This window comes from Urtica dioica, chromosome 7 (genome assembly GCF_054948205.1).
Source record: "Urtica dioica subsp. dioica isolate 48M chromosome 7, U.dioica_male_clone48M_v1_H2, whole genome shotgun sequence".
NCBI classification, from domain to species: Eukaryota; Viridiplantae; Streptophyta; class Magnoliopsida; order Rosales; family Urticaceae; genus Urtica; species Urtica dioica.
In genome coordinates this window covers 34380485-34403446 of record NC_142762.1, presented here as the reverse complement: position 1 = coordinate 34403446, position 22962 = coordinate 34380485, and the positions used below count along the sequence as shown (strand labels likewise).

General features: G+C 36.1%; 2 protein-coding genes and 1 pseudogene across 2 annotated transcripts; 1 reads left to right on the top strand and 2 right to left on the bottom strand.

The window, feature by feature from the left end:
* Positions 1 to 8288: 8288 nt before the first annotated feature.
* On the top strand, positions 8289 to 11364 carry LOC149391016 (FCS-Like Zinc finger 10-like). Its single transcript, XM_089619549.1, has 3 exons — positions 8289 to 8653; positions 9517 to 10671; positions 10785 to 11364. Exons 2-3 carry the CDS (start codon positions 9584 to 9586, stop codon positions 10933 to 10935), a joined length of 1239 nt encoding a protein of 412 aa, XP_089475675.1. The 5' UTR covers positions 8289 to 8653; positions 9517 to 9583; the 3' UTR covers positions 10936 to 11364.
* Positions 11365 to 11491: 127 nt separating this feature from the next.
* On the bottom strand, positions 11492 to 13804 carry LOC149391015 (pentatricopeptide repeat-containing protein At3g22690-like; annotated as a pseudogene).
* A 3066-nt stretch (positions 13805 to 16870) lies between these two features.
* LOC149391014 (CHY-type/CTCHY-type/RING-type Zinc finger protein) lies at positions 16871 to 22025 on the bottom strand. The gene is made up of 11 exons (XM_089621356.1): positions 19881 to 22025; positions 19713 to 19800; positions 19290 to 19349; positions 19167 to 19199; positions 18975 to 19052; positions 18678 to 18721; positions 18514 to 18554; positions 18340 to 18422; positions 18158 to 18249; positions 17968 to 18079; positions 16871 to 17601 (listed from the first exon to the last, which is right to left on the bottom strand). Exons 1-11 carry the CDS (start codon positions 20030 to 20032, stop codon positions 17491 to 17493), a joined length of 894 nt encoding a protein of 297 aa, XP_089477482.1. The 5' UTR covers positions 20033 to 22025; the 3' UTR covers positions 16871 to 17490.
* Positions 22026 to 22962: the final 937 nt, after the last annotated feature.

The window sequence follows — 22962 nt, the reverse complement described above, 5'->3', positions numbered from 1 at the left end:
GGACGGCCCAATACTTTCACGAAACCAGGCCCACACTGAAGCACTCATCCCGTGAGGACATTCCGAGAAGTCTTAGATGGCCGCCACCAGAGGAGCATTTGACGGCGGTCACCGTAGACGCAGCCATTGACTCTGATTCTGGGAGGACAGGGGCAGGGTGTGTTATCAGGGACCACAATGGTCACCTCATCGCGGCGGCTATCTCGTCCACGACGCAGCGCCTCAAACCCCCTGAGGCCGAGGCCCGGGCCATCATCCAAGGAATGCGTTCAGCAGCTACTCTGCAAATCCGGAAGCTCTTAATACAATCAGATTGCCAGAGCCTTATAACCCTCATAAGGCAAGACAAACCACCAACGACGGAGGTCGGCTTGCAGATTGAGGAGATGAGATATTTAGAAGAATGTTTTGATGAGGTCCAGTTCTCGTTCATTAACAGGGAGTGTAATAAGCCTGCACACATGCTAGCTAGATATGCCTTAAATTTCAATTCGGATGTAATCTGGGAAGGAGATGCTCCCCCTTGGTTGTATGAGACTGTTATAGCTGATAAGCCAGTTTAATGAAAATCCTGCTGCTTCAAAAAAAAAAAAAAAAAGTCGATGAACATTGAATGTTAATATCCATATTGTTATAGTCTACTACCTGCATACCATTGATACCAATAGTATTCCTTTTATTATATTTTATTGTTAACTATACCGTCGTTTTCATAAGATAAAAATAATACACCGAGAGTTAAAAAAATGACATATCAAACTCATGCACAAAGCTCAAACCCACAAATAAAGTGCTCAAATTAAATCCCGACTCAAACTCTCAGGATGAGGTCCGTAAAACGACTTGAGACTACGTCAACGAGACAATCCAAGAATTATGTCTTGAGACCACGTCGATGAGTCATATCTCGAAACCACGTCAGCAAATCATCTTTCAAGTCTATGAGACGACTCGAGAGTCCATGCAACGACTCGATATCACATCTAAAAAAAAACATCTCTCAAGACCACGAATTATATTCACAAGTTTTTATAATGACTCAAAGTAAAGTTCACAAACTCACTTGTCAAACTTCCGAATTAAGACTCATAAGATGTCCCTTAAACGAACTCTCTAAAGCGATTCTCTAAGCATGTTTTCAAGCTAAGTTTATTGACAAAATTTTCTAGGCAAAGTCATAAAAAAGACCACCCGCTCAATAAAAAAAAAAATCACCCGACTGACCAAAGAAAATGATCATCCGATCAATCGAAAAATAAACTTTTCGGCCGGCCAATAAATAAGAACATCCAGTCTATTTGTGGGTATTATACTTGTTCTTTAATGGAAAAGCCTCTTGTTCCAACTAAGAAAATTGTTTTCAATTGACTATGAAGTTCCATTAAAAAATATATATAGGTTCTTAATTTTATTTTTAAATTTCAATAGGTTAGAATGCATTTTTGATGATTTGCATTGGTAGTATCGAACACTATAAAATTATCGAAAAAATGCTGTACCAAAAAGAGTGACTGCATAATTCAAAAGCAATAAATAAATAAATAAATAAAAAAGAAGAAGTAATTGTCCACAAACTGCTATTGACAAAACAATTCGGGGCATGTATGTCATTTCATCTCATGAAGGTACATAAAAGTAAAAACTGCTTAAAAATTAAAATAACTATATAACTATCAATCAATTAAAAACAAACAAAACTTAAACAAGCCAAACACATTTGTAGGCACTTATTTTATTCAAATTTACTATTTCACCCTTCTTTTATATAAAATAATCACTCAAAAAGCTTAATCCTAAACAAATTCGGTAGTTGTTTTTGTTTTTTGTTTTTTTGTTTTGATGTATTAATATCATGCTTTTTTTTAACTAACGAATTACAAGATTTCCACCTTTAATAGATTTCCTTAATTATAATATTTATTTTTAGTAAGATTATATATAAAATTAACCTTTCTCCTATATGCGGGCGCAGATTATTTATTTTCCCCTATTTTATGAACGCCTTAAGTACAATATTTTTGCTTTGTGAGCAAAAAAAAAAAAAAAAGAGTACAATATATTTGCTCTTCCTTTCTTTAATGTCTTCAATTTATTTATTATTATTTTTTTGTCTATCGAGAAACAAACACGATATGTGAATATGAGTCATGACTCATTTATAAACTAATAAAAAACTGGTCAAAAGAACTAAAAAAACGTATATAATACATATAAAACTATCTCCTTATTTGATATTATGTTTATTTTTTTTTTTATAAACATAGCGCGACTTTATTTAATTTTTTAGATACAAACAAATAGTAAGGATTATTTATAAATAAACAATGAACTACTACAAAAAAAGTGTTTATAAACAAACAACAATGAACTGTATTTCGTTACATATTGTGATACGCTTTCTTATGTTAATTGTCGCTTATTTATGGCCATATTAGTTATGGCCAATTTTCCCTTATTTTTAAGTAAAGTTAATTCTGATTTAATAAGGGTAAATTTGACATCACACATTCACTTTAAATGTTTTTTTTTTTAAAGAACACTTTAAATGTTTGTTGACTATTATTTAAAATATTAACAAACTATGGCTATTTTCTTAGTGACCAAAACTTAATATGGCTATTATGCTTCATTGTCCTTAAAACTATCAAATTTAAAAGTCATTAAGCCTTTGTGAATGACTAAAATCGTTAATTATAAGTAAATAATCATTAAGATATTGTGTCATCACGTAGACAATTAGAGCATTACGTATATATGTTGGGAAATATTATCATTATAATCGTGCAGAATATAAATAATTACGCTACTTGAGCTAATTAAGTAAACGATTATATTAACGATCTAGATTTGATAATTGAATACTAAAAGAGTAGAGAGCAATTCAACCAATCAATAATAGCAGAGAAATAATTTCCCGAAAACTTACGGGTTTGGCATTCTGCTATAGATTCTTTGTTCGAGTTCTTCGTGATCCAACTTTGAGCTCCAAGTACTCGATCTTCCAAGCTTTGTGGATTTGGATCTTCTTTCTTGTTTATGAAACTCTAGCAATGATGATGGGACCTTCGTCTTTTGGATCGGATGATACCGTAATCTTCCAAGTCTTAATCTCCGGATGAACAAGAAGAAAGTGTGGGCACACTCTTTCACAATGATCGCCGAAATAGGGGTTCGGATCGTGGTCGTTTTTTGGGGATTGGAATCACGAGTTCCAAAGATAGTGAGAGAAAGAAATTATGATTCATTCATTTTACATATGGTTAATTATGATCCATTGGATCTTGACCATAACTCATACTTTCTCTTCTAACCATCAGATCAAAATCTAGGTATTTATGTTTCCTTATTTCTTTCCATAATATAAGGAAATAATTTATAAGAGATTAATAAGGACAATATATTATATCCTTATTTAATGGTGGGAGAATATCTCATCCATTATTGTTCTCTCTCTTTATTATTTAGTTACTTTAATTTCTTTTCACAAATCTAGCAACTAATCAAAGAGAGAATATTGAGTAATTATTTCCCAAAGTAGGCGCCTAACACAACTAGTATTGAGCCTAGGAATTTCGAATTTTACAGTGTCCAATCGGCCCGACTTAAAATTTAATTTAATTAATTAATTACTTGACCCAAAAACAATTAATTAATTCCACAATAAATAATAAATCAAAAACAATTTGCCAAATAAATACTGCTAGACAATTTATAGCTGTGAGGTTGTAATCAATAAATTTTATTATTACTAGAGAGTTCTTATTCATCTTTATCAAACCCGACTTGAGGACTATGGACCTAGTAACGTAAGCTCCCACAAATCCGAATAAATAGACGAAAAAGTCATTTCTCATATTTAAACGATTCGTCAATCTCGGAGTCAATCCATAACATGAGCTGAGGCTAGAATTATATTTCACTCAACGTAGGAGTGTCCATTGATATACTCAGTTCATGAACTCAATCATCCAGGTTCTACTCGTATCGAGAAAGGTCAATTATTTCGTTATGCATTTCTAGATACATATAAGCCCTAAGTATCGTTGCTTCACCAATGAAAGATTCTTCCCTAAGTACTAACTACGAAAGTGCATGCATTCAATCGGTTATGGATTCAACCCTTAGGTAAGTGAACATTGACCTTTTTTCAGGAAGGCTGGATTTCGTATTTGTGAATCACTTTCCGCTCAGATCAGGACATGCTCTTGTACTTTCTAATTCAAACTCACGGATCATTCATAGTAAATTAGAGAATAAATACTTATATTTATATTTTGAGAGTTCAAAATATGATCACTGGAATGAAATTTACGGAGAATCTATCTTGTTCTGAAAAAGAGATCATGTTTGCTCACTTAAGCGTTGGTCCGGGAATAGATTGATTGTACGAACTTTCATAATAAAGATTAGCAAAATTATATTTTCTTTGTGGAGTAATATTACTTGGGGCTTATAAGTGTGACTAGAAGGTTATCACGGTAAAATATACTCGTCTCAGCATGAGGAGAACCTCGATTGAATCTCACGCAGTGACTATATCAATAACACTCTTATTTTGAGTAAATAAGTCTAATAATATCAAGCGTGCGATTCGAGATTTTTAGTGGAATAACAATAGAATGTTTATCGTGTGAACTCCTTCTAGCCCTTCTTTGACCCTTTCCATGACTTCTCTTAGGTTTATCTACCTCTTTTAAAATGGGTAATCTAGCAACGTAGCCAATTTCAAACATGGTTTTAAGGATGTAGCCAACGTTTGGTAAATTTTGTAATCTAGCCATTTATAGAAATACACGGTTAGAAAATATCGAAAATACCTTTATGTAACATAAATCATAGAAACCAAATACTAACGAACGTTTCAGCCAGCCGAAGTTTATCGTGCGTAAAATAAACGGAAATTAACTGAAATTAACAAAGCAGCGGAGATTAACAAAAAATTAGAAAGAAATAAACGCTCAATAACTAACTTTGCCAAATATAGAATTTTTTTAAAATTCTAAATATATACACGTGTATTAACTTCGAAAATTCATATTGAAAATTTGATCGGCTTGTAAATAACACCGTATTAAATGCGTATTAAAGGAAAGAAAAAAAATATCAATTAATAACACCATCGACCTGTACTTGCACATATGTAAATTTACCATAATTAACATAAATTAACAAAGTAGTGAAGATTAACAAAAAATTAGAAAGAAATAAGAAAACGCTCAATAACAAACTTTGCCAAATATATAATTTTTTAAAAAATTCTAAATATATACATGTGTATTAACTTCGAAAATTTTGGTTGATCAAACGTGGGCTAAAAGTTTTGTAAGCAAATTCTAGTAGAGGATATTATAGTAATTAATATCTTACATAATTAAGACACGTCATCATTTTTTGCTAGAGTGAAAATTTGGACGAAACGTTGGCTAGATTACAATTTCAAAGTTTCAGGTGGTTTAGTTCGACTAATTTTCCTTTTAAAATTTGCAAGATTTTCTTCCAAATTTATCGGTTCGTCATTATGGGTTTCCTCTTGAGGTTTCTCGTCATATCTCTTATTCATTCCCTCGTTATTAAAACGTGTTGCATTATTTTCAAAATCATATTTTGCGCAATCTTCCTCCATGTCCATGTGATTGATTGCCATCATTTTCATGATGATGCGTAGCACCAACAAGGAAGGTTTTTCCATGCGTTGACATCCTTCCCTCCCCGTTAGAAATTGTCCACCACCACCTTTGTTGGCCAAAGCTTCTAAACTGCCGCTATGAAGCCATTGCACACCGATTAGGTGATGATTGGTCTTTGAGATAGTGCATGGCCATGTTCCAAACAAAATTACAATCTCAGCCATGTCCAATTCCACAAGATGCGAGAAGAATTTATTCCTCAGATAAAGTAGAACGTGGATAGTCTTCCACACCTGAAATTCACCCAAAATTATGTGACCTACATTTTGATTTACATGTACCTCTTTAGAGGTGTGTCCATCTATATTATGTCTCTCACTTGTTGATGTAGTTAACCCCACTAGACACCCACATAATTTTTTGGATCAAATAAGTAAAAGTGCCCATGTAGTTTTCAACATCCTCAACCATTATTCCCGACATTGATCCGAGTTGGACATCAGCAGTTGAATCCATATATCAAGTTTATTATGATTGCCCATCTTTGGATTCTTGTCTTTTCCTAGCTTGTTGATGATCAAATGAGCACGGTTAAACAAGCACTGACTGCGTTCTACGACCTCTTGATGTCAACCTCGTGGTAGAATTGGAAATTATGCAGATTCATGCCCAATTTACCAACGTACATGACCAAACTTGGCTGCCACAGAACTGCGGAGTCAATCACTTTTCAAAGGAAGCGCTAGACGAATCCATACCGGTAGACCTTTATTGACCAACGAAATCTCATAATTACTTTATGAAACGAAAAAAAAACAATCTCTCATTTCATGTCACAGAATCCATATTTTATTTGGTATTTATGTTTATTTGTCTATTTTTTTTAGAATGTATCGGGTTTTTAATTTTGACTATATGAAGCCTAAATTTTACAATGAAAGTCCTAAAATTATATCACTTTTTAGTTTTGAGACCGTATATTTTCTTGATTTTCAGACAACGATGTTTATATTTTGACATAAAATTTAAATAAACCATATTTACTATCCTCTATTTTTGTTTTGATTAGGACATAAACATATAATCTCCACTATACTAAAGTCGAAAAATTAAATATTGTGGAAGGACAAAAAAAGAGAGGTATCAAGTTTAAGTCACAAATCTTGGAGCTAAAATTTTTATAGGTATGATATGTAGTTATTTTTTATAGGGTAATTAAGTTAAATGGTCTCCTGAAAATAAGCAATTTATTTTTAGCCCACATTTAGTTAATTTATGGTAAATAGCCATTTGGATTTATTAACAGTCAAAATTGGACATGATTGCCCTTTGTTATTTCCACCCATTATTTTCAGCGTAATAATTTAAATGAAAAAAAAATCGACCATAACTACCTTGCATAAATCAAGGGAGCATTTAAAACTCCATAAATGCATATCTAACCCCTCTCTCATTATCTCTCCAACGTAAATAAATATCAAATCTTCAGAAATTAGAATTCTTCCCTCCGTGCATGAACACCGACTCCCCCACCACCACCGCCGTCACAGCTCTTCCAGGCCGCGGCGCGTCACGATTGACGAGGCCGAAGGATTGGCGAGCCTTGTGGAGAAAAAGAGGTTGTCTCTGAACGAGATCTTGGCCGCGAGAAACAGCCCGTTATTCCTCCCCGACGTTGGCGCTCAAGGTCACAGCCGTCGATTCCTCCGGCATGAACTCCGGCAAAACCTACTTACAAGTGGAACACCATGATTCGAGGTTGTTACATGACCGGGATTGCAAAAGGCATGCGAGAAGGCTCCGACGCCCAATGAAGATGGGTCGGTGATTGGCTACACGAGGAAGATGAGTTTCAATGGTTATTTGGTTGTACAGAATCGGATGATTCGTTTTTGTTCGGATAGTGTATATTTGTGTAAATACAAAGCATATTTACAGTATATTCGTGTAAAAACAAAGCATATTTACAGTATATTCGTGTAAATAAAAAACATATTTACAGTATATTCATTGTAAATACAAAGTATATTTACAGTATATTCGTGTAAATAAACTGGAAAAAATTCTGGAAATATTTTGGACGTTCTAAAATTATGAATATATGGAAAATAAAATAATATCAATAAATGAAGAATATTTTCCAAATCCACACGTCCAAAAATTAAAAAAAACCAGGTTAACTACTTTCCTAATCGGTTTGATTCAAAATTAAAAAAAAAAACTGCCTAAATGAAACAAATTAGTTAAGTCAACGCTGAAATTTCTCCATATCCACAGGTCCAAAAATTCAAATACTTGCCGAATTCATTTTCAAATTTTAAACAAAAAAACTGCCTAAATAAGAAGTTACTAATCCGAGTATACAAGGGCAAATCTGTAAAAAAAAATCCTTCATAAATGTGCAGCCACGTAAGTAATTAGGCTATTTACGGATTATTAACAAAACGTTGGCCAAAATTAAATTGCTGCACATTCCGTGACTTAAGCAGCCAATTATTTGTTTTTTATATGGTAAGTTTAGAGACAGTTGAAAAATAAAGATGTATACTAAAGCAAAGGTAAGTAAAAATAAATCTTATTTTAAAAGTAAAGTTGGTGAAATTCTATTTTATATGACTATGAGTCTATGAGAAACTAAATTACAAAATTATATATGTAAACTAGGCATTTTCCTATATTGACTTTGGACTTAAGAGAGAGCGCTTTTTGTTAATGCTAGAGAGAGAGGAAATCAAATCAGTGCGGGGAGAGAGAGAGAGAGAGAGAGAGAGAGTAGTAGAGTATTTCAGAAGCTCACTGCTTCGCTGATTTTGAGGCATGAAGTAGAGAGAGAAGTACTGAGCAAGTTTCACTCCCACACCCTCTTCTTCTTCTGAGCCTCTCTCTCCATTGGCAAACCAAAAGAAGAAACGTTTTCATTGTATTTTGTATCTCTAGCGCATTTTGCTCTTTTTTTACGTACTCAAAACGTCATCTCTGTGAGGTTTCCAGAGCTGAGAAAGAGAAGCAATTAAGAAAGAGCCCAGGTGGGTTTTATATGTTTATTAATATATATATATATATATATATATATCATTACTTCATATTAATATCAGCGATTGCCTTTACTTTTTATTTTTCAAATGGATCTAAAGTTTCAAACTTGGAGCGGTTTCTTTTGTGATTTCATCTGGATTTTTGGGGATTAAGCTAAAACTAAAACATGCAAGTACTCACCTTTGGCTTTACTTTGATTTATGGGTATTGATTGTCCATTATTATTGTTCAATCTCCCATCCAATAATCAAGTAATTTTTTCCTTGTTTTGATCTCGATGTAATCTTGTCCGAATCAATTTGGCTTTAAATGATCTTCCGATTTGCAAATCAAGTTTTTGATTCAATACAAGCCCTTTTGTCACCTCCTCTTCATATAATAAGTGTTCATAATTTATTTTTATTTATTTATATATTTAGGTCATGTCTCAGAAGCTATTTGCTTATAGCATTGCATGTTTGATTAGACATTTCCCAGTCATTTCAGGCAACCCATTAATGCCCCTGAGTCTGTCTGAGAGTTATGAAATGAAATCTCACATTTATTTCTGGTTGATCTCTCTCAATGACTCAATGCTTTTGGAGCTTTCTGATTGTAGTAGAAAATACCCTTTTTGATGCATGTATGTATATGGCCATTATTGATGGTAAATAAATACTGGTTATCTTGCTTGTTCATTTTCCATTTCTTCCCTCTTTCTCTTCTCTTCTTCACTAAGCCCAATGCTTCTTCTTGCTTAACACCAATCACTCTCTCACCCATCAAATCCTCATATTGCTACAGAGCCACCTATCTATTTATTCACTAAAAAAGTTTGGGTTTTTTTTTTATTGTTTGTTTTCTTCTCTTGCAGAGAAGAGAAGAAAGTGCTTGTGATTCTGGGTTTTTAGGCGGTGACAAGAAAGAAGTAATAAGGAGAGATGTTGAGGAAGAGGACCAGATCGGTTCAGAAGGATCAAAATCATGAGAGCCAGGTTTGTGATTCTGGGTCTGAGTCCTCACTCCTCTCTGATGGTGGGAACAAGAACCCGAAGAACAGCTCTTTCTACACAACCATCCCCGGCTTGCTCGTGGGTCTGACTCCAAAGGGCTTGGCTTTGGCTGACTGTGACTCGGTCAGAAGCCCAACTTCTCCTCTGGAGCTCAGGTTCTTCTCAGGCCTTGGCAATCCCTTTAAGCCATCGTCATCATCGACGACGACAGCGAGGTCTGTTTCCTCGTCCTCCCACGACAACAACGGGCAGCAGAAGAGCAAATTAGGGCTCGTCAACATTCTCGACGACGACGACAACGCCGTGAAGTTCTCGGGCAAAGCTCTCGGGCCACGACAGCCCTCCGAGAGCGCCAAGAACATCCTTTTCGGACCCAAGTTGAGGCCCCGAGTCAAAAACGAGACCGCCGATCCTTTCGGGTCATCTTCTTCATCGTCGTCGTCGCCCAAGTCTCTCCCCAAAAACTATGCCATCTTCGCTCACCCCTCGAAGCCCAAATCCCCTTTTCAAAAGGGAAGCACCGATGTCCTCTTTGAGATCGCGGACACTGCTCTAGACTCCTTTGGAAAAATCAGGTCTTGCTCTTTGGATTCGTGTAGAGCCATTCCCAACCTGTCTGGTTTTAGAGTCAACAATGGCAGTAAGAGTAATATTTTCTGCAATGATATGGCGGCCCAAGCGAGTACTAGTTTCCCTGGACCCGTCGGAGGCTCTTCTTCTTCTTCAGGGAAAGATTTCGTCGGGTCTCTCTCGGCCAGTGAGATCGAGCTCTCTGAGGACTACACGTGTGTGATCTCGCACGGTTCCAACCCCAAGACCACTCACATCTTCGGCGACTGCATTTTGGAGACTCACTCCAAGGATTTGAGCAATCTCGGCAAGAGTTTCGACACTGTCAACATCAAGGCCAGTCCAATCACCACAAACTCTGTTGATTATCCATCTCGTGATTTTCTGAGCTTCTGTGACTCCTGCAACAAGAAGCTTGAGGATGGAAAGGACATCTACATATACAGGTAAAAGACCCATCTATTAATATCCCCTACCATCTATAGACTTTCCTGTATGTGTCCTTTTTAAACATGTGTTCTTTTTGTGACTGATTGGTTTGTTGGTCTCACTGTGGCAGGGGTGAGAAAGCATTTTGCAGTTTGAATTGCCGTTCTGTGGAGATTCTGAATGATGAGAAGTTGGAGAAAGAGCATGGAAGCAGCCCAGATCATGAGGACAATTGCAAAGAGCTGTTCTTTGAGACCGCCCTGATTGATTCTTCAATGTAAGGGACACCAATTTTTGTGTGTGTGTGACCTTCTTCCACAGCCACCAAGTTCATGAATACATGATTAAGAGAGAAGAGCTATGAAGAAACGCCACTTGATCATCTGTTTTTTAGTAAGGAGAGCTGTTTATGTGCATCTTTTGGCAGCCATGGATGATCGTTTTGTACATTGTTGCGTTTACTATACTAATTGGGGTGTCTTACTTAGGCTAAGAATAATCATGATCTTGGTGGATGATGTGATGTGTTGTTGAATTTTGCTACCTTTTTATTTTCCTCTTTCCCTAAATCGGGCATTTTATATGTCAGATAAGTAGTACTATCTGCCCATATTGTATTTTCATGTAAAAGGGTAAAAAAAAAAAAAAAGAAAGAAAAAAAGCCTGTTTTTTTTGGCTTCCCTACTTTTATATTATCAGTACGCTTTTAATCTTTTGTCATGATTAGAGCAACCTTGTAAGTCAGTCTCTGAACTTTGTACCAGTTCTTGGTTTTTATCTTCCAATGAATAGAGAAAAAAAAATTATATTGTATTATTTATATAATAAACATCTTCTTCACCAATGATCTTTACATGTGAAATTTCCATCCACAAACCTGTGGAAGTTATCTCTGATTACGATCTACCTGTTATAGACCTTAGACATGACTTTCATGGCGGAGTGACAATCCCGACACATTCTCAGATGATTCACAACCCGGATTGGGGTTGTTGTGGCGTTAATCAGACAAAAAGTCACGGCCAATCTCTCGCTGTGATGCTCCGACACCTCTTCGAGCCCGAGCTCCTCGAACCTCCCCTTCATCTCTGTCAACAGGCCTCGTCCTGGCCTGACCGGCCTTCGAGAGAACAACATTGGCCGAATCGCTTCGCAGATCGATCTCGACGATCCGTTGGAGAGCCTTCTCGGCGAGCCCGAAGTCCCCACGGATTTCGGACGATCTCAGGAACGAGCTCCATATCGAAATGTCGGGATCGATAGGCATTTTCTCGATGAGTTCTCGGGAGAGGAGATCGACGACACGGCCGTCGTGGTGTATCTCAGGAGCGATGTTCATGGTGTTTGAAGTATTCGAGCCCTTCGTCGTCATGCCCTCCGTGGCTGCAAGCCGAGAGGAGGGCGATGAAAGTGACGCGGTCCGGTTTTATTCCCGACCTTTCCATCTCCAGAGAACAGATCGATTGCTCTGTGAGCTTGGCCTTCCATGGCACGGTCCACGCAAACACGTTCTTGTTCTTCTCGGCCATCGCGGAGAACACTTCTCGGGCCTTTTCGACGCACCCGCAGCTTCCGTACATGTCGATGAGAGAAGTCCCCAGCTTCTCGCCGATCGCGATTCCGTTCGTCTCGGCATAGGTGGCTCAGAGCCTCGATGCTTGCGCAGCAAGAAAGCAGTGTTTCGAGAGTGAGCTTGTCGGGCTTCACCGGCATCGATCGGAAAGTCCCGAAAGCTTCTCCGAACCACCAATGATTTTGTGAGGGAATTGAGGATCGTGTTCCAAGAAACCACGTCCTTGTTCGGAATCTCGCCGAAGAACGACTTTGCTTTCTCGATGTCTCCACTCCTGCATATAGACCATCCAGCATCGAATTCCACGAGGAGTCTCGGGTAAAGTGTCGAAGATCAGACGAGCCGTTTTCAGCTCTTCAAGCTTCGTGTAAAAGTGAAGCAGAGAGTTCCTGAGAGGCCCTTCGACAACCATGCCACATTTGGCGATCAAGCTGTGGATCGATTGGCCGAATCTAAAATCTCCACCGTTTGTACACGCAGAGTACTGTTATGACAAGAATCTCATCAAAGGTGATATTTCTCAGTCTCGTTTCCGAGAAAATCTCTAGGGTTTCACGGTACTGACCCAATTGAAAATAGCCCGAGATCATCGTTGTCCATGCGATTAGATTCTTTTCCTTGACTCGGTCAAAGACAAGCCTAGCGGCCAGGATATTCTTGGGCCTCACGTGACCTCTGACCAAACTAGTCCACAATACGACGCCACTATTGGTGGTCTCATGTTTCTTCGTAAGCTGGTTGGCTTTTTCCATTTTCCACACTCGGTGTACATGTTCTCAAGGCAGTTCAAAAGATTCCCGGATATTTTCAGGCGTTTTTCCTCGATGAAACGATGTAATTTCTCACCCATTTCTAAATCTCCGAGCTTCGAACAAGGCGAGAGCAAGCTGACCATGGTCACCTCGTCCGCCACGACCCCATTGCCTGGAATTTCCGAGAAAAGGTCCAACGCCTCTCTGTACATACCCATATGAATGTGGCATGAAATCATGGAGTTCCACTTCCAAGTAATCACATCTCTGTGTGACATTTTATCGAATAGCTCGCGTGCTTACCAAGTTTCAAGTAAAAACCCATCAAATTGTTGTTCAAAGACTTATTCTTGGTCATCCCAGACTTGATCACTCTCCCATGGAATTCGGTTCCTCTTCGGAGCTCCAAAATTTTAGAACAAGCGTGAATCAAGAAGTGGAAAGTGGATTTATCTAGTGACACCCCTTGAGCGACCATGTGAGAGTAGGTCAAGAAAACCCCTTCCATATTACTTTCTTTGATATGATTCTTCAAAAGGGTGTTCCAAACCGTGACCTCTGGCTCTGGGTTTTGACTGAAAACTCTCCGGTTAATGTGGGAATTTTATTCTCTGGAAACGAAGAACCAGAGAACATGGCTGGCAAATGGGCGTGAATCGCTGAGAATTCTCTGATAGTTGAGCAGCGTTTCGACGAGGAAATGACATAGTTTGTTGGTTGGATTGGATTAAAGACGAGGTTTTTAGCTTGTTCTTGCGTCGGGAAAGAGAGCGATGGGAGAACAGTGGGAAAAGTTTTTGCCATGATTTGGAAACTAGCCGTTCGTTCCCTCCTAAAAGAGATTTGTTTAAAATTGATGGATAAGAGATAAGACTTGAAAAAGTTTATATACCAGATCAAAGGACCATTTCAATGCCATGATTTTAAATCATAAGATCTTGAGAAAAAAAAAAAATAATAATCAAAGGATCACATAACATCATGTCACCCTTTAGTGAAAATTATTTGTTAAAGTGAAAAATGTTTGTTTTAAAATCTCTTATTCCGTGGCACCGGCCACGTTTTCAAATTTATTTATTTATTTATTTTATTTTATTTTATTTTATTTATTTTTTTTTTTTTTCGGAAACAACTCTTTGGTTAAAGTTAAACCCTTCGCATAAAGCTAGAATACGTGCTTTTTTGTTTTTGTTTGGAACTAATAAACTATATTAAAAGTAGAATGAAAAAGATAATGTATGATTTAGATTTTGAACTATTTATTTTTAAAATGAAAATAAGTACAAGGCATGTCTCTTGTATTATTTTTTTTTAACGCACATTGTAATTTGACCATAAATAGTTAAACATAACCCTATTCAATTGATCGTTGTGAACACTGAACACACTGTAGTAAGAACTATTAGAGCAAGATTAGTCTGTAGTAAGAACTGGTAGAGCAAGATTAGTGTGACTAACCCGTATTATATAAAAATGATAGAAGTGTGTGAGACTAAGACTTCGTGATACAAAATTTAAGAAGTGTGACTAGACCTTATGATCAGTGTATTTTAGTAACTTTTTTTTTTTCAACTATAAAAAAAAAAACAGTAAAAAGAGAACCATAATACATTCAAGCTATTTTATCTATACACCAATCACAAATTCTAAATATTAGACAAATCTTTCTATTTTGGAATAATAAACCCATAACCACAATCAATCTCATTTTCTATCAGACGCACCCACGCACGTGCACACACGTGAATTTTCGAAAACTATGTAAATTGAGAAAAAAGATTTAATGAATTAGATCTTGTAGTGTGTTGGTAGTTTTATCAAAAATCAATTTTTTAGATAACCTTACACTTAAAAGTACAATAGATGGTACTCTTGGAATAAACTGTTTAAAAATGTCTTGTTTATGGGTCATATGTTGCATGGCATCATACACTATTATACCGCATCATACCAAGTCGTATGGTGTCATCCCGATTTCGTACATGGTCGACAACGTCATATAGCGTCTTCTTTGGCTAATTCTTATAGGAAAATATATGATCATGAAAAATGCATATTTTTTTTTCTCAAAAATCACATGACAGTAAAATAGACAATAACAAATATCTATTTTTAGTCTAAATTGTTGAACATGCGATTACATATTGAAACAACTAATACATGTTTATTAGATTGAAATATACATTAAAAGTTCGAATCTAATCCAAATTTTACCCATTGATGTTCATTGTTGCTCTTGTGTATAAGAGGGTCAAAGTCTAGTTTTGATAAAGTTCATATATCAAGACTATTAATGAATTAAGACTACTCAAAAAAGTGAATCATGAAATCAATCTCTCTCTCTCTCTCTCTCTCTCTCTATAACACACCCACACACACACGTATATATATATATATATATATATATCATTTTTCAATTCAAATAAATTTAGTTTTAGATTTTGCTCTACTAATTTGTATTAATGAAATAATACTTAATTTTTAGATAAAATCTTGATTATCAGACATTTGTGATGCTTAGAGAGAGGGGACAACTTCAGGAAACACCGATGTTGAAGCAATTAATTGTTGCTCACACTATAACAACAATCCAATATAGTCTATTACTTCTAATATTTAAGGCCGTGGGTTGCTTCTTCATTGGAAAAGTTGTTTTTAAGGTTTAGTGATACTTTAATCTAAAAATAAAAAGTGTGTATAGTTTTGTAATTAGTGTGCGTAAAATAATTTTAACTTAATATTTTATGGCATATAATAAAAATATAAATTTATATGTATACGGTCAATATTACCAATGGCTAAAAAAGGACCGTAAAAAAACATTGATAAATTGCTATCAAAAGTAAAAGCAAAAGAAAAGCGAAAGTAAAAGCATCCAACAATACCTAGAGGGACCATCAGACTGTGTGATTTGGACTTGAGTTAAGAGGTGTAAAAAAGTAATTCAAGGTACACAATTTGCATATATGTGCACATATATGGTCCACGATATTTGAACGTCATAACTACAATGATAATAATGTGACCCATAATCCACGGACCATGGTCCTACGTCACGTCGCTCGTGTCATTGGAAACTTTACGAGGCACTTCTTAAAAAAGAACATTTGGAAAGGAATCAAGTATACGGTAACAGAACTACCCACTCATCATAAAAAAATACATGTTTTTTTTTTATCCATGGAGGAAGATAATAAATATTAAATACTTTCGAGCTAAAGCTAATATCTTTGGGCCAGAATTTGTTAGAATTAAAATCTATAAAAAAAAATCTAAAAAAAAGCTAAAAAAAAAATAGAAATCTAAAATTTTATAAATGCATATTCTTAGAATATTCTCGTGTAAATTTTGGTTGGAGTAAAATAAAAATTACATCAAATGTTAGTATTGGAAATGCTCTAAGCGATCCCGTTTAGGGCAAGCAATCTAAATTTTTTTGCTTACAAATTAAAAATCGCAAATTTTGCCTAAGTTACAAAAAAAAAAAAAAAAAAAAAAAAAAAAAAAGCCTTGGCTACATGGTCAAAAGAAGACCACTAGATAGTCGACCACTAGATACCTACTTAATTAATAGCTTTTATTTTCTTACCGACAAAAATGGAAAAAAGAAACGAGTAACTCGGTTAGATTCTGAGGTAAGCAATATTTATTAGACTTCTTTTTTCTGTTTATATAATCCAGTTCTAGAGGTGGATCGTAAGCTCTGACTTACTCAATACTCGAATCAAATAAATGAAAAAAAAACTGACACTGTAAAACTCGACGTAACACCTATTTACCTTAGGGACATTGCATAATTCATTGCAAAGGCTTATTCAGCTTTAAATCATTCACTTGGTCGGTGCATTATTCTACTCGTCTACTGATTTACCATATCGATGCATGAGGGTGTGTAAAAAGATTCGTCAATTTTGAAAATTCATTTATTTGATCAATGATAACAAAATGCCCGTGACAAAAAGCAAATGCACATAGCAGGGAAAAGGACAAACCACCGAAAAACAAATACAATCTACTGCGAGGACTCAGAATTCCTCACTTACATACAATTACAATCATGACCAAACAGAGCCTTTTTCTCTATTTCTTAGGACAGAAAAAAGGACCTTTCTCCAGAGTCCAGACCCACTACCATGCTTCATGAATATTCATATTTTTTTAAAACACACATTTTTTTTGGAGCAATAGAAATAGAGGGCAACAATATATATATATATATATATATATATATATATATATATATATTCCCTTGTGACCTTGAGAGTGTTGAACTTGTAACAAGTTGCCAAAGGACACGACGAACCCTGATAAGCTTAAAGACCAACAGACAATAGTAAATAGGAAAATGGGTGGTAATTTGCTAATGGACATTAACCCTCAGGACTGCTAGGATTTCTTCTTTCATTTTGGTGCTTTTACTGGCCCCCCTAAATGCTTGCACTGAAGTCACTTGTCTTTTTGAGTCGTTTTGGCATGAGCAAAAAATGTGCAACCGAAATAGCGCCACGTGGTCAGCTTCTAATTTTGCGAGTGTTGTAGGACTTGCAGTTTAAGCATTTTTGAGCCACAAGATGGAATGGCACTTCTGAGGTTTTGCCACAGTCGTTGCACAGAATCCAAACCTGTTCAACCACCAAATGGTGTACTATTGTCACGCCAATTCTATATTAAAATATAAATCAACGTTTATATCTCACATTTTTTTTAATCTTGTTACAAGGCCAGGAATCTTTTAGAATGAAAAATGTAAAGTATAACATTACCTGTCTGTCATATAAGGAAGGAATTGAAATATTTCATTTGACATGTTTCGCTAGCTTTAGTGATGTGTTTTTATTGGATTAAAAACTCCATAATATTCATTATTATTATTCTTTTCTTTTCTGGTACGGTGTTTGTTCTGCTTGAATGGTATATTCCGATTAATTATTGAGACGTGACTTTCAAATGACCCATTATAGAGGGAAGAGACTAAAAAGAGGCCTAACCAATTTGTTTTGATACAGTTGGGGCATTGGCGTCGATGCTATCTCCACGTCGAATTTCTCCCACACTTTTGACATGTCACAGACCGACTTCGAGCAAATAGGGCAAGCATATCTGCCATAGTTGAAAAATATAGTAAACTAGATAATTCATATAAAAATATTGATAAAAAGTTCTTTCAAGGAAACTCACTGAAAATGTTCTCTCATCTCCTTCAAGCAGTTTGTGTGAATTGTGTGCCCACACGGCATGACTGCGATATCGCTTCTTGATTCAAACAAAAACTGGAAATCGCAATGTCGTTCCATTAGTGGGCAAAATAGTTATAGCAGATAGATACTTGTCTCGGGTTTTGAGAAACGTATTAGTCATACCTCAAAGCAAACTGGGCAATCGTGATGCATAGCTCCTTCCACGCAAGGGTGACTATTCTTCAGTAGAATTGAGTAACAACAACCTTCATTAAATAGGAAATAAATTTAGTTGAATGAACAAGGAAAACAAGAGCAGAATTCAATAGAAACGTCGAAGGAATAAGCATGGCTTACCACACTTATAGCAGTGGAAAAAGTTGTCACGACCTCCGATCCTGCGAAAACAAAGAAACAAACTATGAAGATGAATACTACACAAGCGTGGGTAAAAACACTTGATACGACATAAATATTGAAGTAATTAATGGATACTGAGGAACACAGCCGAGTACACATACCTGCAAATCCCACAGCCATTGCAATGATACTGATCCTTGGATATCTGTAAAAAAGCAAAAATAAAATAAAAATAAATAACATATAGCTTAAAGTATGAAATCTGATAAGGTTCATTGAAAACGTTCACAACTAACATTTCAAAGGAAATCACATATATGCTTATAAAAAGAAAATGAATATTATAGTGGAAGTCTCATCCAGAACAAGGCATATTATGGCCGTCTCAGCGTAAACGAAAGAAATAACCATTACAAAAGCAGAAAACACCAGGCTGAAAAATTGGATCGAGTGCTTACATCATCGTCAAATAGCTTGCAAGTTTCACAAAAGTACTTGCCCATGCATACTCCACAGTTTATACAAACTTGCTGGACCTGGTCATGGCAGTAAAGAAAGAATAAATACCTGTCTGATGCTAATCAGATTCTCAAATACTTCATCAAATCATATGAATAAGAAAAATAAAAAAAATAAATAAATAAACTGACCTTTTGCTCAGTGCCACATAGTGAACATATGACCTGACGAAAATGATCAAATATCAGCAACTTGAACCACAATGAAATACAACGCTAAGGAACAAACACGGAAATGAAAATATGATGCCATACCTGTCTGATTTGGTGACGTGGAAGATCATGTCTGAGCTTCTTATCGATGTTTATACTATTCTGCACAATAATATGACCTGCTTAGTGCCAGAGATGAAACTCTAAACCAAGCAGTAAACTAGCTACATCTAAAGCAACTCAAAATCTACTAGGACATTGAAATTTTGATCAAACCAGCAGAACCTAATTCCCCGCATTCCATCGGAAGCAAGATGCAATAGCTCATACAAAATAACTGAAAAAGTAAGTTATGAATAAAAGAACCTATTGCTACATTTGAATTTATTAAAGGCTATTTGAAGTTATATACACATAGCTATATGCAATAAAGAGAAAAGTTAGCAACATCGTATATGAAATTGGTAATATGAGCAATTTAGTGTGAACAAGGAACCTTGAATTAATCATCAAGTGAAAACTCACCTTTGCCTCATTGTGGCAATGTCTGCAATCAAAAATCTCATTGCAGCATGGAGCTACAAGTCGACACCTCTTACGATAATGTTGGCATCTGTGAAATGAAAACAATATCTATAATTTATCCTCAATAAATTTGTATTAACTTGATCGAAATATATGTAAGAAGTTTACCCATACTGCATCAATCCTTTCTCCAAGGAACCGGCAACCAACGTACCACCTTCCGATACTTCCCTGGCAAGGTCTTGCTCATCAATTGGACAAGTGTATTCAGAATTCGATTGAGCCCCCCATTCAATGTCGTTGCGGTTTAAAAAATCCATATCTTCAAACCCAGTTGTTTAAATTGAGTGCTATTGAATGTGACTCTTGAAATTTGCAATTATGCCACCAGATATAACAAAAAAATGTCTGGAAGCTGGGAATCAAGCATAGAGCGCCTGTTGACAAAAAAAATAAGTGAGTGAAAGCCGGGAAGCTTTAGAAGGCATACTACTTGACCGATCGAGCCAGGATAACACCCCATGGTATTGTGGCTCTCTTCAAGACAGCTGGGAACAACTCAAATCAGCAACAAAATAATCCAAGCATGGTTGAAAAGCTCCAATCAGCACTTCTTGGAGATAAATGATTCACCAAAACAAGATCTATAACAAGACCATTCAATACACACAATGCACTCCCGAATTACTCCAGAGCCTCCGGCTAATAAAAGTACCAATAATATGGCATCATACTCGATTCCTCGAAGAAGCCCCGGAACCGAACCCATTTACCTTGGGCTCGGTGAAAACCAACCTATGGTAAAAGAAAATGCATCGCACCATCAAATGTCTTCTGAAAAGTCGGAAAATTTTGAGAAAAATTGCAGGAATGTTTGTTAATTGCCCATTAAGGACAAGCCTACCTCCAATTTCATATCAGCATCAAACTCCTTCAACAAGTGAACTTACCAAAACGATCCTCTATACTTGTTTTCATTGTTAAGCACGATGCTGCAAATCTTAGTATCAGATAACAGAGCATAGGTCGCCTAAAATAAATTTTATTTCCGGTCACAGCTTGTATTTGTCTTTCATCCAGATGTTTATTAAAATAAAATACACCAGTATCCCTCCCATATGCAGAGCTAACAGATCAACCTAGAAGAGGTTTTTTTTTTTTTTTTTTTTTTTTTTTTTGGGTGGGGGTTCTTCCTGGAAGTCAGCCCGTACGGCGAGGAAACCTGTAGTTAGGAAACCTTTAACTACGCAAACTAACACTTTTTCTTCTTACATACTCTCCCATTCAACTTGTGCACTTCGACCACTCAGGTTCATAAGCCACACAACACACCAGAATGGCAGGTATTGGGAATCGAGAAAGAAAAATGAATTTTCACAGACGATCTTTCGCAGTGAAGGTCACAAATTAGGTAATTCTACGTTTGAACTGCATCTTAAATTTTCGACTGCCGAAGAAAGGTTTTACACTCATACTTCCATATATTCAACATAGATTCCCAAAAATCTATATGTAAAATCAAATCGCAAAAACAAACACATCTGAATTCAGATTCAGAAAAAATGGGCTAAATTCTTATCTAGCACAGCATCGAGAACATATGCGCACCCAATTCATTTCAGAATGCAACTCATTAAACAAGAAACATCTAGTAATGTGGAGAATCGTCGGATTTTAAAATAAGTTGACAACACCAGAGCTTATATGTCCACTCAACGAAAAATCGGTACAATAAAAAGATAACTATGTGCTATTTAATGATAAACCCATTAAATTATCTTAAGAGCAAACAAATAGACATGCCAACGAGAGAAACAATATAACGAAGCACATAAATGACAAATCATTATTAAAAAAAAAATACACGAGCGTTCACACACTACAATACTCGCTAATCAAAGAAAGAAAGAAAGAAATACCACAAGCGTCCAACATTAACCACAAACCAAAACCAAAAACAGAGATCAAACAGAGAATAAGGCTAGAGCGCAATTTGAGTAAAAAATTCAATCAATTCCAAGAAATTTAAAAGTTTAAACTAGAGATAGTACAATGTTGCACAGGAAAACGAACTTTCACAAGCCGATCAAATATTCGATAATCTTCCGAGCTGAATCCGTGACCAGCGATTTTCGATTTCCTTAGGTGAAAAAAGTTTAGAAGAGAGGCAGAGATAAAGAAGTAGAGATAGAATAACGTTACTAGGGTTTGAATTAAATCAAGATCGAAGCTTCTATATTTATAGCGCTTCGTTTCCAGAAGAACAAGTATCGCCAGTTCTTCTTCTTCTGCTTCTAGAGACTTCAAATTATAAGGACATAATTAGCCAATTGAGAGCGAAAGCTTTTTTAAATGTGAAATGACTTGAGTACCCCTATCTACCCGCGAAAATATCTTCCCAGTGTATTCAGATACTGCGTGCTCGCGTACACGGAGAATAACGATGATACTCCACGTGTCACCCTCTGATTGCGTTGCACGTATGGGCGTTGTAAGTGGGCTATGGTTTCGAGACTTTATGCGCGTGTGTAGTGGTATACGCAAAGCTATTGATGGTTTTCCAATCAAAGAAAACTAACGGCTGGGATTTTGAGGTTAACTTGCGGTTTGGACCACGTGAGCGCAGCTATATTTAAGTACAAAGCAACGCGTGTCGTTTCATTTCGCCACGTGTACGATGACGTTTCCGAACATCGTTTTTTCATGACTTTTTCCTAGAAATGCGTGAGGGTTTTGTTTCGGTGTTTCCTGTATATTTAATTTTTAGTTTAAACTAAACCGATTAGGATAATTCCACGTCATTTCCAATAGCAAGATATTTCAGCAGATAGGCTCTGAGGAAAGTCATCCTCAAACTGTCCAATGGCGTCAGTTAATCTAAATTGAAGTTTATCATGTCCAGCAAGAAATTGAATGACGTGGAAGATTGAGACGACAAATCGTATCGATCTGATCAAGTGATCGCGAAAGATAAGTCTAGGACAAACAAACAAATCAAGACAAAGATGATTAGCAAACGCTAAAAATTATTGCTCTCAATCATGGGGACAAAGTCGGGAAAAAGATTCCAAAATTTAGTGATGAAAGATTTGAAAGTTCTGTGTTGTGAACTTCATTCTAGTTGACATTATTAACCTCAATTATTGGGCTCCCAAAGCATCAAAACGTAATTACCATATCACTTTCTTCTCACTTATGTTTGTCATGCTAAATAAATAGTTAATTAATTACAGACGCCAAACCTATCGCA

Excerpts from the sequence above, each read along its gene's own strand:
- LOC149391016 (XM_089619549.1), top strand. The coding sequence starts at position 9,584 with ATGTTGAGGAAGAGGACCAGATCGGTTCAGAAGGATCAAAATCATGAG. Across the intron at positions 10,672-10,784 it reads AAGGACATCTACATATACAG|GGGTGAGAAAGCATTTTGCA; the intron begins GTAAAAGACCCA and ends TCACTGTGGCAG.
- LOC149391014 (XM_089621356.1), bottom strand. The coding sequence starts at position 20,032 with ATGGATTTTTTAAACCGCAACGACATTGAATGGGGGGCTCAATCGAAT. Across the intron at positions 19,801-19,880 it reads AAAGGATTGATGCAGTATGG|ATGCCAACATTATCGTAAGA; the intron begins GTAAACTTCTTA and ends TTCATTTCACAG. Across the intron at positions 18,250-18,339 it reads ATTGCCCAGTTTGCTTTGAG|TTTTTGTTTGAATCAAGAAG; the intron begins GTATGACTAATA and ends TGCGATTTCCAG.